Below are 19,520 nucleotides of genomic sequence, written 5' to 3'. Positions count from 1 at the left end.
CATGAGCACCAGTCTGTCTCCTGTTAGTTCTACCTGAAACAAAGAGCTTAGAAACTGATTGGAGGATCCTTCCTTATCTCTAATGTCAGTTTGAAACCATGCAGTTCTCTATGCTAACACGAAGTCTTCACTTTTACTAAAAAAAAAAAAGGGGTGAAACTCCCAGTTGGAGAGCTGTGCTTGGCCCTCATCCATGTGCATTGACTGCACATGTATTATGCATATTCACTTCTATAAAAATGAGTGAAACAAAAGAACTGGAATTCTCATCAAGATTCCAGCGATTAAGAAGTCCATCAGGGAGCTGACCATCGGAGGGCTTCCACCGAATACCAACAACACTACCCTTGAAACCAGAAAAAGCCTGCCTACATCCCTGTCTGATCTCCAGGATGAAGAAATGCTGACCTGAGATGCCTGTGCCCAGCTGCTAAGCCTCCAGACCTGCACATGGAAGGATACAGAGAGGTTTTCACAGAGAGAAACTGCTTATCTCCTTCAGCTGCGGTTTGCATGCGTAGTGAGAGAACACACTTTAATCTTTAATTAAGAGGTCTGAAATTACCCTTAGTTTGGGGTAGATAATTATGATTCCTCTGAATTAAATCTGTGCAAACTTGCAATCAATAATCTGCAGTGCTACTTTAGAAACTGTGAACTTGCCTATAACTTTCTAAATCACCTAAATGATCATTATATTAATCATATTTTAATTGATAAAACTCCCAATAAAACTTCTAATATTAGACAAACTGAATGATCCCTTGTTCTGATTAAAATTAACTCTGATTGACCCTAGTCTGAAAAATAATAAATTCATAAATACTGTGCATTATACAATTGGATGTTCCAATATAATAATTACTCTATATTTGTGCTGCAATTTTACCTACAGATCAGGCAGTTTGGGACAGCAAAACTCCTCTCTCTCTTTCCATGACACAGCCTACTGCTTTTAAAAAAAAAAAAAATTTCTGTGAAGCTTTTGAGTCTGATGATTCAGAAGGGGGGAGGGGAAGGGGGAGGGTGCCCCTGTTCCTCCCTCATCCTTAGAACAGTTTATCTTTTACTCAATTGCAAATACATGTTTATTTTGATTTATATTATTCTACTTTTCAGGCACTTCAAAGCAGATTATGTTCAGGTACTATAGGTATTTTTGTTGTTGAAGCAAAAGCAGTTAATCTTCTTGTGAGGTCAGGGATGACTTCTCTGCGGCCCTGTGAAAATAGGTCAGCCTACTCTGAGTTCAGCCAGGCCCAGATCAGGAATCCCCTTACAGCAGGTTAAAGTAGTCTAAGTGTGAGGTGATGAGAGAGTGGATAAGAGCTCTGAAAGTATGTTCAGAAAAAAAAAAAAGGGACAGATTTTGGTGATATAGAGAAAGAAAGGATATGTTTTAGCAGTTTTTTGGATATGTGTAGAGAAGGAGATTCGTCAAAGATGACCCTGTGGTTACGGGCTGATGATACTGGGAGGATTACAGTGTTGTCCGCAGACATAGAGAAAAGAGAAAGAGGGGAAGTAGGCTTTGTGGGAAAGATAAGGAGCTCTGTCTTGGCCATGCTGAGTTTAAGATGGAGGTGGGACATCCAGGCAGCAATGTCAGCCAAGCAGGCCAAAATCTGGAACTGGATTCCTGATGAAATATCTGGTATAGAGAGGTAAATCTGGGAATCAACAGAATAAAAATGGTATTGAAAGCCATGAGAGAATCAGGGCACCAAGGAACTTAGTATACGGAGAGAAGAGTAACCAGGACAGAACCCCAAGGCACACCAAGTGATACTGGAATGGCAGTAGAGGAGGATCCACTAGAGGATACATAAAACATGTGATAGGAGAGGTAAGAAGAAAACTAAGACAGGATGGAGTCCCAAAATCAAAGTAAGGACAGAGTATCAAGGAATAGATGGTGATCAACAATGTCAAAACCAGCAGATAGGTAAGAAGGATAAGGATTAAGTAAAGGCCTTTGGTTACAACCAGAGCTATAGCCAGGCCATTCGGCACCCATGGCCAAGTGAAAAAGTGCAACATCATGAGCTGGAAGACTCTGTTACATGTAAGAGGTTTTTATTTGTATTTTGACCCAGATGTTTCCTCCTGTTCCTTTGGGCTGTCAGCTCAGTCAGAACCAGTATGGGGATCCTGGAGCCATGAGCCATAATTCACAACTTATCCAAGATCTTTTTTTCCCTTTTTTTTATATTTCCTCCCAACTTAAATGTATTCCAGTTCTTACGATGACAGTCCTAGGCTACAGGACATGCAAGCAGGGCTTGCTTTACATCCTTGCAATCCTGGGCCTATTATCCAACCACTAGGTTATCTTAGGGTATAACCATGACTCCTTCCTCCCTGGGGCTATGAATGCAGCCCCAGTCCCAGCTGAGCTGGGGAGCATAAGACCTGACCCAGGGATCAAACCAAAGATCATCTGTATGGCATTGCGCAACACTTACCAACTGGGCTACTGGGTCATTGCTGGATTTTTTAAATTTAAACATAACACTATTCTTTTTTATAATCTATAAATGTGCCCTAGATCCCAAATGTATGACCCTTTGGTCTCTGGAAGCAATCCTTAATTTTTCTATTAGACCTGATCATTAACTGCTGTTCCAACTGATTAGTAATCTCTACCTTGTTTATATTTATTTTAAACTGTTACTCGCTTCCTCAAATGTACATTTACCATTATACAGTGTACATACATCTGGTAGTGTTATAAAAATGATAAACATTATTAATACAGCTGACCCTCAGAGTTTAAAATGCAATTCATAGTGTTCCAGATGGGATTGTATAAAAGGTCATTTATGAAAATAATGAAGTAGATATGGTATATCTATGTACTTTATCAATACTTGTACATTATCTATATTTGTATTAACTATAATTATCTTGTACGCTAATTATAATTGTATTTAACTATGTTTTCTGTTAACCTATTTGTACAGCATAACCTTCGTCTCCCGTACACCCTAATCCCACCCACCCCCTCCCTCCTCTCCCCCTCCCTAGTTTATCTTATTAGGTTCATTGTAAAGCCCTGTTGGCTAATTATTGTTCCATGGAAACCGATGTGATGTTTTCTTAACGAATGTTGGTATACAAAAACTTTCAAATAAATAAAATAAATCAATCAATAAATAAATCTACTGTGGGAAGTCCTTTTCTTCTTTAGTTGCCAGAATTAAGTACAAGACCGTTTGCTGAAAATTCTGGTATTATAAGTTTATTTTGTATGATCCATGTTTCAACTATCCTGACAGTAGTACTTTAGAAGGGAGACCAAAATGATAAAGGGCATGGAACGGTTCCCCCATGTGGAAAGGCTAAAAAGGTTAGGGCTGTTCAGCTTGGAGAAGAGATGGCTGAGAAGGATTATTATATTATTATTATTATAAAATCTTGAGAGGACTAGAATGGGTAAATGTGGATTGGTTATTCACTCTTTCAGAAACCACAAGGACTGGGGGCACTCCATGAAGTTAGCAAGTACCATATTTAAAACAGATAGGAGAAAATTATTTTTCACTCAATGCACCATTAAGCTATGGAATTCATTGCCGGAGGAGGTGGTTAAGGCAGTTAGCATAGGTGGGTTTGAAAAAAGGTTTGACCAAGTTCCTGGAGGCAGGGTTGCCAGATGCCAAAACTTTTTAAAGCCAATCAATCATCAAATGGAGCCCAAAACTCAAAACTTGCAAAAATGATTTTTATTATGTCCGACTGTACACAAATTCCTGCATTGCATGCAGACAAATTTACAGGAGGAAGGGGCAAAGAGGTAGTCTGGCAGAGAGTGATCCAGATTAGGGGCAGGGGGTGTTCAGGCAGCAAGGAGACTGGATCGTGGGGAAGAGGGGGGGCAGCATGGTGGTCAGTATTTTGGGGAGGAGGAAGGTTGCGATGAGCGGTCAGGCAGCAAGTAGCCTGGATCATGGGGTGGGGGGTGGGGGGGGAGAGCAGGGGCAGTGAGGCGGTTGGATAATCGAGTGGTCTGGATCTCCTGGAGAGGGGAGTGAGTGGTGTCAGGTGGTTCTGATCACAGGAATAGGGGGACAGCAAGGCAGTCTGGCAGCAAATGCTCTGGATTGTAGAGGGAGTGGCAATGAAGCGGTCGTGCAGAAAGTGGTCCAAATTGTGGGGGGTGGGAGCGGTGGCAAGGCGGTAGGGATTCGTGTGGGGAGTAGGGGGAATGCACTAGGTGGTTGGGCAGCAAGCGGTCCATTTCTTGGATAGGAGCGGCACGAGGCGGTCAGTAGCGAGGGATCTGTTGGGGGATGAGGGGGGCGAGGCAATCCGGCAGCCAGTGATCGGTTCATGAGGGGTGCGCCAGGCAGATGGGCAGCAAGCGAGTGGTCCATTTCTTGAATTTGTGGGCGGTGTAAGGTGGTTGAGCAGCGAGTGGTTCAGTTCATGGTGGGAGATGCGGGGGATCGGCAAGGCGAACGGGCAGTGAGTGGTCCGGACACGTCGAATAAGTGCGCCGGTTCAAGGGGAGGGAGGCAGTCGGGCAGTGAGAATCTAGAGGAGGGAGCCAGGCAGCGGCTTTCTGCCCATGTGCCCCTGTGATGTCGTGCCTCCATGTGTGAGCCCCGAGGATTGGCGGTGGTGATGAGGGGGTATTCTTGCAAGAATGGCAGTGGAGGTGGGGGAGTCATCCCTCGCCGACCAGCCTCCACTCTTCTTATATTTTCTGCTCCCACACCCATGTAAAAATACAAGCAAGAGGGAGGAAGGCACGAGTGCTCAAGCTTGTTCTCACTCATTTCGAGCCCTGCCATCGCCGTCTGTCCCCCGTGCAGTAGCTTGATGCATTAGCAAAAAAGCAACCGCTTCTGGCTTTAAGGCCGTATGCCCCTCCCCACTCTGCTCCCCTTCTGTCTAGATGCCCAAAATCCCGCAGACAAAAAAAAGCAATAAATTTCCCGCACACGCTCACAAAAAGTAGCCCAATTGGGCATGAAAACCGCTCATCTGGCAACACTGCCTGGAGAAGATGTCCATAAACTGCTGTTTATCAAGATGACTTAGGGAACAACTACTACTTATTACCGGCAATAGTAGCGTTGGATTTATTTACTGACTGGGTATTTGCCAAGTACTATTAACTTGGATAGGCCAGTATTGGAAAAAGGATGCTGGGATTGCTGGACCATTGGTCTGACCCATTACAGTAACTGCCTTAAAATCTGCAACATGTAAAGGGAGTCAATATCTCCAGTAATGGAGAAATTACTTACCTGATAATTTCGTTTTCCTTAGTGAAGACAGATGGACTCAGGACCAGTGGGTTTATGCTCCCTTGGCCAGCAGATGGAGACGGAGCAAGCTGACGTCACAGTATACATAACCCTGCAGTGACCCCAGCCTGCCAGTATTCTCTTCAAAAGCAATTGTGGACAGACTAGCAAAAAACTTGATTAAAAACTGTACTCAGCCAACCATAAACACTGTACTCATATACGATTCTAGGTACCCCAAGCTAGGGACTGGATGAACACTTAGCAGTAATCCCTTGGAACCCAGAGGCCCACAGTAGGACTATGGACACGCTCATGTGGCAGCCAAGGGTGGGAAGCTGAGTCCATCTGTCTACACTAAGGAAAACAAAATTATCAGCTAAATAATTTCTCCATTTCCTAGCGTGTAGATAGATGGACTCAGGACCAGTGGGATGTACCAAAGCTACTCCCCAACAGGGTGGGAGGCTGCCCATGGTCCAGTCAACATCACATGTGCAAAGGCTGCATCCTCCCGGGCCTGCATATCCAGATGAAAAAACCTGGAAAAAGTGTGTAAGGAGGACCACAGTGCAGCTTGGCAGATATCGATGGGAGACAACAGAATAACCTCTGCCCATGACACTGCCTGAGCTCTAGTGGAATGAACTCTAACCTGAGTAGGCAACGGCTTTCCAGCATCCACACATGACCACCTCCTAAATCCAACGAGCTATGATAGCCCGCGAAGCCGAAGTGCCCTGCTTACTCCCCCATGGAGAACAAACAGGCAATCCGTCTTTCAAAAAGACTCAGAGACCTCCAGATACCACACAACAAGATGCTTAACATCCAAGGAGCTCAAAAGGTGAAATTCCTCCGCATCCCTGGCTTTATCCAGGGATGGCAAAAAGATGGACTGATTCAAATGAAAGTCAGAGACTACCTTGGGCAAGAAGGATGAAACAATACTCAGCTGTAAACCCCCCGGAGTCACCCGAAGGAATGGCTTCCAGTAAGTTAATGCCTGCAGCTCAGAAATCCGACACAGAGAACATATAGCCACAAGGAACACAGTCTTCAAAATCAACAACCGTAAGGAAAGGCTTTGCAGTGGTCGGAACATAGGGCATGCCAAAAAGTCCAACACCAAGTTAAGACTCCTCAATGGAACCAGAAACCTCAAGGCAGGCCTAAGATGCTTCACTCCCTTTAAAAAATGGGCCACATCAGGATGAGACGATAAAGAAACAACAATTCACCAGGCCTTTGAAACAGGCAAGTGCTGCATCCTGCAAGGAATTAAGGGCCAAGCCTTTATTCAATCCATCCTGCAAAAAATCCACAATGAGAGGGATCTTAACTGAATGAGAGAGAACAGCCCGCTCCTCATATCAGGTCTCAAAAACTCTCCAAACCCGCATATAAGCCAAAGAAGTGGAGAACTTGTGAGCATGGAGTAAAGTGGCAATTACCACAGAGGATTAACCACACTTTAACAGGTGAGCCCTCTCAAGGGCCAAACCATAAGACAGAATTGAGTCAGATCCTTGTGAAGAACCGTTCCCTGCTGAAGCAGATCCATGTGCAGCAGAAGATGAAGGGGGGCCTCCACCATGAGTTGTCGCAAATCTGCATACCACGGACACCTGGGTCAGTCCGGCTCCACTAAGAGTACTAGCCCCCTGCGACCTTCGATCTTGTGAATTATCCTGCCCAGCTAGGGCCACAGAGGAAATGTATAAAGCAATCCTTCTTCCGGCCAGACCTGTATGAGAGCACCTATTCCCCCGACTTTAGAAGTTAAAACTTCACATTTTGAGAAGTCACCGGCAGGTTCAGGAACGGAAGGCCCCAGTGATCCACAATGAGTTGAAACACCTCGGCTGACAACACCCACTCTCCTGGGTCCAGACTCTCCCTGCTGAGAAAGTCTGCTCTTACATTGTCTTTTCCTGCAATGCGAGAAGTCGAGATCATCTGCAGATGACCTTCGCCCATTCCATCAGCTGGTCTATTTCCTGCAACACTTGATGGCTCTTAGTTCTTCCTTGGCAATTGATATAGGCCACCATTGTTGCATTGTCTGGCATCACATGAACTGCTTGATTCTGCAGCCTGTGGCTGAACTGCAAGCATGCCAGCAGTACCGCCTGGGCCTTCAGGCAATTGATGTTCCAGCAGGACACTTCGGCATTCCAGCACCCCTGGGTCATTAACTCCAGACAGTGAGCCCCCCAACCATGGAGACTCATATCTGTCATGAGTACCAACAGGCCAGAGAGGACAAGGGAACTCCCTTCCTCAGATAATCCATCTGCAACCACCACTGGAGGCAGGAGCAGATTTCCATCAACAAGTGGAGCCAAACCGCATAACCCTGAGATTGCAGGTTCCAACAAGATAGCATAGAGTGCTGAAGAGGATGCATATGCGCCCTTGCCCACAGCACCACTTCCCTGGTAGCTGCCATCAAATCGAGTACCTCTAAGTAGGACCACACTGTCGGACATATTGTGTTCATCAACTGATGCACTTGAGACATCAATCTCTGGATCCAAACTTCCGGTAAGAAAACTCTGTCCTGTCCCATGTCCAATTGCCCCCCCCCTCCCCCTCCAGATACTCCAATGACTGGGATGGTTGAAAATTGCTCTTGGTCAGGTTCACCACCCAATTGAGCTCCTGTAATAAGGAGATCACCTTGTGTATCACCAGGCGGCTATCTTCCTGAGACTTGGCTCAAATCAACCAGTCGTCCAAATACGGATGCACCAGAATTCCTTCTTTTTGCAAAGCCACCGCTACAACCACCATAATCTTGGAAAATGTTCTGGGAATGGTGGCAAGACCAAAAGGCAGTGCCTGAAACTGATAATGGCGCCCCAACACCACAAAGCGTAAAAAGCATTGGTGTTCCAATCAGATGGGAATATGAAGGTAAGCCTCTGACAGATCCAAGGAGGTCAGAAATTCCCCTGACTGCATCACCATTATTACAGTGTAAGGTTTCCATTCGAAAATGAGTCACCTTCAAGTGATGGTTGATCCTTTTGAGATCCAAGATGGGACAAAAGTAGCCCTCCTTCTTGGGTACAACAAAATAAATGGAATATCGCCCCATACTTTCTTGAGACATGGGCACTGGAACTACAGCCCTTAGTCTGAGGAGCATTCGAAGCGTGAACTCCACTGCCTACTTCTTCTGCCGGGAGTGGCAAGGAGACACCATGAATACATCCTGAGGAATATTGTGAAATTCCAGTGCATACCCTTTGCATAGCACCTCCAGGACCCACTGGTCTGACGTGATTTCGACCCACCTCCGATAAAAGCGAGAGAGAGCCATCCCCCTATTTCCTGTTCTGGAAGGTGGGTCAGCAACCTTCATTGGGAAGCTTGGGAAGGTCCACTACCCAAGCCCACTCTTTTCTTGGACTGAAACCTACTGAAAGACTGAGTCTGCTGAAAGGTTATACCTCTGAAGGGATGAAAATGCCTGGAACTGTGGAAATGACCCCTCATACCAAAGGGGCGCTGTAACTGTTTCTTATCCTCCGGTAACCAAGGCACCGGAAACTCGCCCCACTTACTCGCCAGTTTCTTCAACTTGCTCCCAAACAAGAGCGAGCCTTTAAAGGGCATCTTGGTAAGATTGGCTTTGGACGCTGTGTCAGCTGACCAATTTTGCAACCAGAGTTGATGCCTGGCCGCTATTACCAAAGCCATTTCTCTGGTTGAGGTCCAGACCAAATTACAGCCTGTGTCTGCTAAAAAGTCTGGAGAGAATTCCATAACCACTCTGGAATTCCCTCCAGACTCATCAACCTCCTGAGAGAGAAGCAGACAAGATCTCTCCACTAGGATGTAATAGGAGGCAATCTGTAAATTCATTGCCACTGCCGTAAAGGCTTGCTTAAGAATAGCTTCAATCCTTCTATCATGTACATCCTTCAAGGCTGCTCCTCCCTCTATGGGGATAGCCATATGCTTAGGCACATATCAAAACATCCGCTTTGGGAAAATGCAAACACTCTCTCACAGCCAGATCCAGGGGGTACAGGCCTTCCAATGTCTGACCCCCTTTAAAATTTGCTTCTGGGGCATCTCATTCCAGATAAATCAATTCCTGGATGGCATCCATCATTGGGAAAAAAACAAGAGGCTTTACGTAAGAAACCAAAATGGGATTCTTCCTTGGCTCTGACATAGCATCTGAACTAGGAGCACCCAGCTTTTTCAAGGTCTGGGAAATCAGGGCTAGCACTTTATCTCTATGAAAGAACTGCAAATGGTTCGATAGGGCTCCAGCCCTGGAGGAATTTCCCCATCTTCCTGGGAATCTGGATTAATCTCATCAGTGCCATCCAGATTCCTGTCAGGTACACCGGCAGGAAGCCGGAGCAAGCTCTGGCACTTAAGCATAGAACTGGAAGAGGGAGGAGCCACTGGCTGAAGGTCTGACTAGACAGAAATAAGGAAAGTGGAGGACTGCGCCTGAAGAAAGGTTTGTAAGCCTTGAAAAAATTCCACCCACGAAAAAGCAGCTGGGTCCAGACCAAGCCCAGAAGGAACTAGAGCTGGTCCCACAGAACTGCCTCACCAGTGGAGGAGTCCATCAAGGGAAAACCAAGATCTGGCATCCGCCCAGTCAAGGCTGTGACCAATCCATCATCAAAATGGGAAGAGCCAGGCTTATCAAAATCTGAGGAAGACAGCTCTCCCTGAGCATCTCAGCAGCGCTGACACAGGTTAGAAGCCAAGTTGGGCTGAGAAGTTCGAATATGACAGGCAACACAAATAGGCATACACTTAGGCTTCTTGTTTACCGGCACCAACGCTGCAGTATATGTGCTTCGGAATGGTTCATGCTCATAAATGAAATGCACCCAAAAAATAAGCACCTAGAAGAAAGCGTGGCAAAGTGCATACACAACCTCTGCGCCAAGTTACGCGCATAAAAAGGTTTGAGTGCATAAAAAGGTTTGAGCCGACACACTGCACTCACCGATGGCCTATAGAGGGCAGCAGAACACGTACAAGAGTGCGTGAAAATGGCCGCTGCGGCCTATCACGCAAACTGAAAGAAAAAAGCCCAACAGCCCAATTTTAAAAGGGCCACGTGCATAAAAATGGGGGGTTACGTGAATGGCTGGGCCTTGCACACACTGCATTCATTTTTGGAAGGGCCTGGCTATGCGCATAAACTCCGTTACGCACCAAAATGCCAGGCCTCTCAAAAGGGGCAGGCCAGGGAGCATGGTCTGGGCGGGGAAGGGCAGAGCAGGGGGCAAGCCTGGACAGAACCATTCGACACTATCCCAGGGAAGTGCGTGCCAGCCAATACTTCTGCAGGGTTATATCTATACTGGGACGTCAACTTGCTCTGTCTCCATCTGCTGGCAGGGGAGCATAAACCCACTGGTCCTGAGTCCATCTGTCTACATGCTATGAAATAGCTAATGCCATTATTAGCATGGAATTTCCATGCAAGAGCACTAACTTAAATGCACATTGAGTGTACATTTTTTGTATGCAAAATCTTGCTGTATCAGCAGTAATGTTTGTGCACAAAAACTATGCACATGAGTGTGGGATAAACTGTGCTCTCTGCTGAATACTCCTTATTACATGGTCCTTGATGTTAATTCTACTCAAAAACTGGTGAATTTTCAGAGGAGTTACGCATGTAAATTTAATATACTATCCTAGCAATTTCCAAAAGCCATGTATGTGCAAGTAAATCCTATGGAGAATCCAATGGCATATATTGCAGCAACATGCTTAAAGTGCATTTACACAAATAAAACCCATTTTTAAGCGTATACATGCTTTTGAAATCAAGTCCTTAGTGTTGGGCAAAGGAAAACAGAAAATAAAAAGTACTATGCTAAGAAAACAGAGAGTAGTCAAATCACTGGATTACAAAGGATTCTCTTGATACATCCTGTATTTTACAGAGCTAACCATAAGCTAGCACCTCCTCCCCATAAATAAACTACAAAGACCAAGGGAAATATTTATTTCTATAGAAGCTGGTGGCCAGTTGTTAAAGGTGTTTATTGAAAGACAATGACATTCTAGTTAAAAAATAAATATCTGCATGATCATACTTGATAATAAAAGCAAAGATACTGGAAATTATAAGGTGAATTTTCAAAAAGGTTCCGTGGGTTAAAACAGCATATACATTTAAGGATTGATTTTAAAACGTGCGTGCACGCGCTGAGGTTGCAATCTGGCGCGCATTTTCCAAAGGGCTTGGCCACGCACGTAACTTCCGATACACATTGATGTGCCGGGCCTCTAGAAAGGGTGGGCCAGGGGTGGGGTCTGGGTGGAGAGGGGCGGGCTGGACAATGCCATTAGCCGCTATCCTAGGGAAGCACGCCGGCAGCCGGCTGGCACATGGAGTCCACTGCTGCTCTGAAGGAGCAGTAAGGTAACTAAAACATTCTAATAGATAGGAAGGGGTTAGGGGTCGAGGAGGAGAGGGGAAAAGGTAGGAAGGTTAGGCAGCAGTATAGGGAAGCCCTACTCACGTCACCGTGCGTTGCTTTGTAAAATTCCCCCCCCCCCTGCGTGCGCGAGTCGTGAGCCACCCACATATGCACGCTCGGATTTTAAAATACAGTGCACATGTGTATGCGGCCATTGGGTTTTATAATATGAGTGCGCTGGCACGTGCATATTATTAAATGGGCGCGTCCATGTGCGCGCGCTGGGAACCACATGCACATGGACGCGTATGCATTTTTTAAAAATCTACCTTTTAGTCTAGTTTATTAAAATGTAATTGTACACGCATAAGTAGCACAGACATGCGTATATGCTATTTTATAAACATTGGGAGTATGTGCATATTTTCAGATTTGCATGCATTTTTTACCAGAAAAAGTGGGGTGATCTAGGGGCAGGGTTCAAAGTACACGCGGTAGGTGCTATTTTGTACAAGATATACACATATATAACGAAACTTATTCGTACACTTTTACACCTGCTAACTGATTCACATAAGTAAAATCAGATTTGTTTTTTTGTCGTTCTTTTGTCGTTTTTAGATGGGAAGTCTGGGTGAACTGGTGGGGATTCAGGGTGAAGTCTGAGAGGGCTCTACGTGAACTGGTGGAGATATCGGCAAATTGGTGATTCAAAGTATGCATGCAAGTATTTTCAAAATGTTATACATGTGCAGTTTATAAAATATCTGCCTCTGTGAATAAATGACGGTTATTATGTGTGTGTGCTATTTTTTGTTTATGTGCCTATAACATATGTGTGTGTTCAGTATGTTTACAAAATGGGTAAAGAATGTTTTCTTGCATTAGAAATATTCGAACACACTGACACACGCACATACTTTTGGAGCAGAATTATGCGTTATTTTACCAACTTTCAAACCTATTTAATGTAGGGTTTACAAGTTTTTATTTCCATATACCGGGCCTTTTTCATCTACAGCACTTCCCTCTTTAATTGCATAGACCTCCCTCTGAAACCAAAAATGATCACCCAAGGGTCCTGAAGGATAGTTTTGCTGCAGTTAAGATAGAAAGCCCATGAAGGAACATAAAGAACACTTGTGCCTTTCACGAGTGCCTCTCACTATTGGCGAGCTCTCCTGCCACTTGTGAAGCTATTAATATATTGAAATGCACATCTCAAAGCCAAAACATCACAGAAAACAATAGATGAATGTAATTAATATTTTTTTTTACTTTAGACTGCTGGGGAAATGTTCTTAAAATACTCAAACATAAAGTTGGCTTGATTTATTTTCATTTTTTTAAAATGCTTAACCACAGATTCGTCTGTCTAGATCCTTCCTCTCTACTAATGCGTGTTTCATAGCTGCTGCACCACTTTCTATAAGGGAGAAGCAGTACTATAACCACCACAATGCCCTGAGATGTAATTCGAAAACCGGGGCTGCTCTAAATTTTCCCTCCAGCAACTTCATTATTTAGCAGCTCTAATTTAACATTATTAACTAAAAATGAAATGCGTCAGTTAATAATATTAATTTCTCACTGTGACCCGTGGTGGAAACTGGCAAAGGTTTTGTAACCAGCCATGTCAGAGTTTTTGCCCTAGTCCAGTTTGCTTTTAGATGCTTTCCAGTGTGATTTGAGCTGAAAGGACGGGAAATACCGTTGTGGTATGTAAGCTATTTCTACCACAAGATACCCCCAGTAACATCAGTATATTGTTTCAGGGGCTTCACTTATTCTTCCGAAAATGTAAACGTTCTCTTTATTTGCTGCTCTGTGATCATGAGCTGAACTTGTGCATAGTGAGAAAAAAAAAATCAAAACAAAAAAACCCCCCCAAAACAACCCACTTGTGACTGAGGCTTAGTCGTCTCGTGATCAGATGATCAGTTAGGTCACAATTACATAGCAGGAGCCCCTCCTGCTGGGAGCAACTGAGAGGACTTTCATTGCTAGAACATGGACAAAAACCTACCAGTGAATAGGGCATGGTAATGGAGCCCTCGTTCCTTGTCCTGGTGGGAACAAACATCAAATAAATAGGCTTTGATCGGCCCATCAATGAAATCAGCAGAGAAATCAAAAAGCACCACTCCCAGCATAGTAATGACGATAGCCCAGGTCTTCTTCTTCTCCCGCTCTTTGAATATAGCTGTAGAGATAACAAATTGCTGATCATATAACAGGAAGCACCACTACTGCTATTAGTCATTTCTATAGCCCTACCAGATAGGGATGTGAATCGTTTTTATGATTTCTTAATTTGTCATATATCGGTAAAATTGATAAACAATTGCATTTTCCCCGAATTTTTGTGAAAAATCATTTTTCGGCTTAGTGCTCGATAACAGGAGTTAGCGGACACTAACTCCCATTAGTGCGTGCTAACTCCCGTTAACGCGCACTAACAAAAAAACGTTAATTTTTGTTACTTTTTGTTAGTGCGTGCTAACTCCCGTTAGCGCGCACTAAGCCGAAAAATGATTTTTTACTAAAAAAAAACTGCCGATCCGCGGGAAAACGAGATTTTCCCACGGCCACACGAACCCAAAAGCGCAAACGATCGGGCACCCGATGCACATCCCTACTACCAGATGTCCACAGCGCTGTTCAAATGCACAAAAGAGAGAATCCCTGCTCTGTGAGGCTTGCAATCTAGTCAAGACGCGCAGTTAAGACAGATAGAAGGTTGTCGATTAAAATCAAGAAGGGAATATCATCAGGACCATTTTAAGCCTCTATGAGGCCCTGGGCAAACCATTTATATTTACATTTATTAAAATTTATGGATTGCCCAACACAAAAAGGCCTAGGTGATGAACAGAAAAACATACACTATATAAAATTTGTGCGCAATTTATGAACCATGGACTCCTCCAATCCTTGTTAGATCATAACAAGGCTTAGGAGGGACCCAGCTTGACCACAAAAAAAATTAAAGAATAAAATAGTAAAAAAAAAACCAGTAGAGAAGGTACAATAAGATTTCTAACTAACATGCCATATTATCTTCTTTAGATCATATGGCATGTTAGTTAGAAATCTTATTGTACCTTCTCTACTGTTTTTTTTTTACTATTTTATTCTTTAAATTTTTTTGTGGTCAAGCTGGGTCCCTCCTAAGCCTTTGGGTCCTGGGCAAGTGGCCCATTTGCCCTATCAATAAAATGGTCCTGGGCGTAACTGGGTTGGACCAGCACCAGTTGAGTGAGTAGGTGGAATTGAGGAAAACTGCAAGAAATCGGGCCTCTGCCTTCTACCAAAAAAAAAAGTCTCTATATGAAACGTAGGGAGGGCAGGACCCTAAGACAAAAAGTTCACAGTGCCAGCACTCAAGTTGTGGAGCTCATGTATGATGATCTGTCCCAACTGAGCCGAGCAAATGTTTGGCCTAAAATGTTTAATTTCTTTCCAATGCTTTTGCTGAACAAGTAAATGAAGCGATTTAATGATTATTGATAGACAGTGATTCTCTTTAAAAAAAAAAAAAGATACCAGGTGGGCACCAGCAGCTGCTTCCATCTCCCACCATCTGCAGCAGGGGAAAGGAAGCATCTGCCACCAGTCTGAAAGGTTCCAGGTCAGTGACCTGGCAGGAAATCAGCATGGTTGAGAGAGAACAGAGCAGGCGACAGTAGTGGTTTTTGTAGGGTTACTCTTAGAATGCGTGATGTGTCTGTCATAGATATTTTGTACATTTAGGGCCTGCCATTATAAGCTATTTATGCACATAAAATCCAGTTTTATGCACTTAAATGGATGCTCTGAAATGACCCGGGCTCAGTGCATATAAAAGTAACCCAGATTTACGGGTGCTTTTATGCACACTGAGGAGAGATCTTCCAAAGGGCAGAGTTGCATCATAAACGCATACGTTTTACAAAGTATGCACATAAGTTCACCTGCACAAGTTAAACCCTCATAAGAACATAACATAAGATATGCCATACTGGGTCAGACCAAGGGTCCATCGAGCCCAGCATCCTGTGTCCAATAGTGGCCAATCCAAGTCACAAGTACCTGGCAAGTACCCAAACATTAAATAGATCCCAAGCTACTATTCCTTATTGATTAGAGGAGATTCGAATTTGTGCTGGTGGGACTGTGCACATAGTATGACACTTAACACTCAAATTGTCAAAGGAAACTTATGTACATATGTTCACTTTGAAAATTTGGGGAAACATCTGCTTATAAATGTTTGAAAATTACTTCCTTAGAGAGTAATTTTGTAACATCCTGCCTAAATTAGTCAGCAAAAACACATCCAGGTTATGCCAATTTTCAAAGCCAACTTTTGCAAGTAAGTCCACTTTGAAAATGATCCCACCAAATTTTCCCGCACACATTGTCACCTGCTATTATGTGTGCAGAAAACGTTCATGGAATTTTACGCATGTGCATTTGAAAATCCAAAAGGTTTAGTCCAAATCCCTCCCTCCATCCCGGTAGATTTACGGACGAATAGGACGTACACATGTATTTTTACCCACATATAGGGCGGGCAAATTTGTAAAGCTCCATTTCTACAACTAATTCACCATTTTACCCATGGAAATGCTTTTGAAAATAACCCTCTAAATGTGTGCACCCTTCAAACAACAGAGAGATATAAAGGAAGTCACTTCAGCAGCAGCTAATTGCAGCATCTTAAGCCTGCTTTGCCTTTGGATTCTCTGAGGTTTTCTGCTACAGTAGGTTTGCAATGTTCCAAAATAGAGATTTTTTTTTTCACTGAATAAATGCCCTGGCATTAATTATTTCCAGAAATCCAATTAGCCTAGCTAATATATCTTGCAGAGCAGTAGCAGAAGAGCTGCAAGTACCTGATATCCAGTGTAAACAAATTGTGGTTATCAAATTTAACTAAATCATCCGAATCCTTACTAAACATCATTTAGCAAACTTTAACACATCTCATGAAATGCAAATGGCCCAAATTGATCTGTCTGTCCATTTACTTGCCTGATACCACAGTGTCTCCATTAAGGTACAAGACCATGCCCAGAACTATCATGATCCCCAGGGAAAGGATGTAAGGTCGCCGCCTCCCCCAGCGAGACCGGCAGTGATCGCTGGCTGATCCTACCACTGGCTGGAGCACAAAGCCCAGGATGGGGCTGAGGAGCCAAACCAAGCTGTACAAGCTCTTGGGCAAGCCCACACTCAGCAGCACCGGGGTCACAAATGAAGCCTCCACGGCATAGCAGAATTCCCTTCCAAACATCGCCAGGCTGTGCATGATCAGTCTTCCTGCTGGTCTCTTGGGGGGCTCCACACTCTGGAGCACAGCCCCCAGCTGACCATGCATGCTGCTGTGGAACTCGGGGCTAGTCGGGGCCTTGTGGGCGGCTTCAGCAGCTAAAGTCATGGGGGGCAGCAGTCTGGCTCCGAAGGCTCCTGCACTGCTTCTCAGATATTCCTCTTCCCTGGGTCTAGAGGGGCCTCTGGCTTTCACCGAGAAATCAGATGATCAGGGAGGGCTCACATTCTTTGGTCAGATCACAAGTTGGGAAGTGTATTGGGGGGGGGGGGGGAGTGGAGGGAGGAATTCAAAAGTCAGTGTGATGCAGATTAACAGGATTTAGCCTCCAGCTTCCTTCTGTGCTTCATTCCTCAACACAAACCATCTCATTTAAAGGAACTGGTAAGGAAAGAATGCAAGTAAAAATCTGGCACTTTCTGCTGTGAGCAGACATCTCTAATCCACCCAAGTCTGTAAGAAAATTGTATACACAGTTTCAAACTGGCAGTGGGGTTTTTTCAGCAGCCACTTTTTGAATCCCAAAATAAGTTGTGGAAGAATCAGCTAAAAGGGTTTGTTTTAATGCATTAGTATAGGTCTTCCCAAACTCTTAACCAATATGTTCCCATTTTAGCACATGAAAATACACATGACCCCAGAGGATGACCAAAACAATCACTCCATTCTTACCTTCTTCTACCTTCAACTGATCCCCTCTCTCAACCTCTGCCCTCTCCAGTTGATCCTTTACCTTAGCCTCCATCCCCTCCAGAAGACTCTCTCTCCGGCTGATCCCTTTACATCCCACAGATCCTCTCACCTTCCCAGACCATCTCTCTCTCTCACCCCCTTCAGCCTTTGTTGCTTCCTCACAGCTGATCCTCTTTCACAAGCACACCATTTTTATAATCCCCAACTGTCATCCCCTCCTTCACCTCTTAGTCTCACATTCTGCCCTCCAACTCTTCTTCTACATCCCCCCAACTGATCCTCTTTCACCACAATCCTCTTACATCCTCCAGCAGATCTTCTATCAATTCCATCTCATTCTCCACAGCCAAACCCTCTCCAGCTGATCCACCCCTCAAATCCCTTCCTGCATCTGATCCCTCCCTTCAAACAGCCCCTCCTCCAAACAATGCCATGGTCAGGGTCAGCAGCAACATTTTCCTTTGATCTTTGTCCAAAGATGGATGACAACTGGTGGAAAGAAAAGGCAGGCTTCTGTCAAGGGCATTGCTTTTCTCTTAGTTAGGTTCAGTGGTGGATGAGGAGAGGTGGCAATCTCCACTGGCCTGTGCACGCTCAGCCCTCCCTTCCCCTCATGGTTGGTTCCAAACCTGTGATTTGCAAGCGGTATCAACATTAGTAATGCAAGTCAATGCGTGGCCCGTGAGCCAGTGCAAGCTCATAGACTAGGCATTGTCCCCAATCCCTCCTCAGGCAGGGGCACCGCAGTGTCCCCAATCCTTCCTCATGCAAGGAATGTGAGTCTATGCTTGCACTGAACTCCACTACTAATCTTGCTGCTAGTAGCTGAAGAGCACTGTTCTTGAAGTACTTGGGACCCAGCTGAAGATTTTGTGGACCAATTTAGAGTCCCGACCTACAGTTTTGGAAGCCCTGGTGTACAGTGTAATAGTTCAGAAATACACATTTTGCTGATAATTGTTTTTCAGACTGTTCACAGATCAGATTGGTATCTGGAAAACAAATGTTCTACAGTAAGAGTATTTTCATTTTATCGCAACTTTCATTTCAATGAAACATGGAAAAATCCTGTTTTATAAGAACATAAGAACATGCCATACTGGGTCAGACCAAGGGTCCATCAAGCCCAACAGTGGCCAATCCAGGCCATAAGAACCTGGCAAGTACCCAAAAACTAAGTCTATTCCATGTTACCATTGCTAATGGCAGTGGCTATTTTCTAAGTGAACTTAATAGCAGGTAATGGACTTCTCCTACAAGAACTTATCCAATCCTTTTTTAAACACAGCTATACTAACTTCTCTAACCACATCCTCTGGCAACATATTCCAGAGTTTAATTGCGCGTTGAGTGAAAAAGAACTTTCTCCAATTAGTTTTAAATGTGCCACATGCTAACTTCATGGAGTGCCCCCTAGTCTTTCTATTATCCGAAAGAGTAAATAACCGATTCATATCTACCCATTCTAGACCTCTCATGATTTTAAACACCTCTATCATATCCCCCCTCAGCCATCTCTTCTCCAAGCTGAAAAGTCCTAACCTCTTTAGTCTTTCCTCATAGGGGAGCTGTTCCATCCCCTTTATCATTTTGGTCGCCCTTCTCTGCACCTTCTCCATCACAATTATATCTTTTTTGAGATGCGGCGACCAGAATTGAACACAGTATTCAAGGTGCGGTCTCATCATGGAGCGATAGAGAGGCATTATGACATTTTCCATTTTATTCACCATTCCCTTTCTAATAATTCCCAACATTCTGTTTGCTTTTTTGATTGCTGCAGCACACTGAACCGATGATTTCAATGTGTTATCCACTATGACGCCTAGATCTCTTTCT

General features: G+C 44.2%; 1 protein-coding gene across 1 annotated transcript in view; it reads right to left on the bottom strand.

The window, feature by feature from the left end:
- Window positions 1–17,135, bottom strand: part of SLC45A2 (solute carrier family 45 member 2) — a 99,378-nt gene extending 82,243 nt beyond the window's left edge. The window contains exons 1-2 of the mRNA XM_029579111.1: window positions 16,691–17,135; window positions 13,701–13,877 (exon numbers count right to left, since the gene is read on the bottom strand). Of these exons, the coding sequence (XP_029434971.1) occupies window positions 13,701–13,877; window positions 16,691–17,096 (583 nt within the window). The 5' untranslated portion in view covers window positions 17,097–17,135. The remainder of the gene's footprint in view (window positions 1–13,700; window positions 13,878–16,690) is intronic.
- Between the last annotated feature and the right edge of the window lie 2,385 nt (window positions 17,136–19,520).

The sequence above is a fragment of the Rhinatrema bivittatum genome, chromosome 1, assembly GCF_901001135.1.
Source record: "Rhinatrema bivittatum chromosome 1, aRhiBiv1.1, whole genome shotgun sequence".
NCBI lineage: Eukaryota > Metazoa > Chordata > Amphibia > Gymnophiona > Rhinatrematidae > Rhinatrema > Rhinatrema bivittatum.
This window is presented reverse-complemented; position numbering and strand designations above follow the sequence as displayed.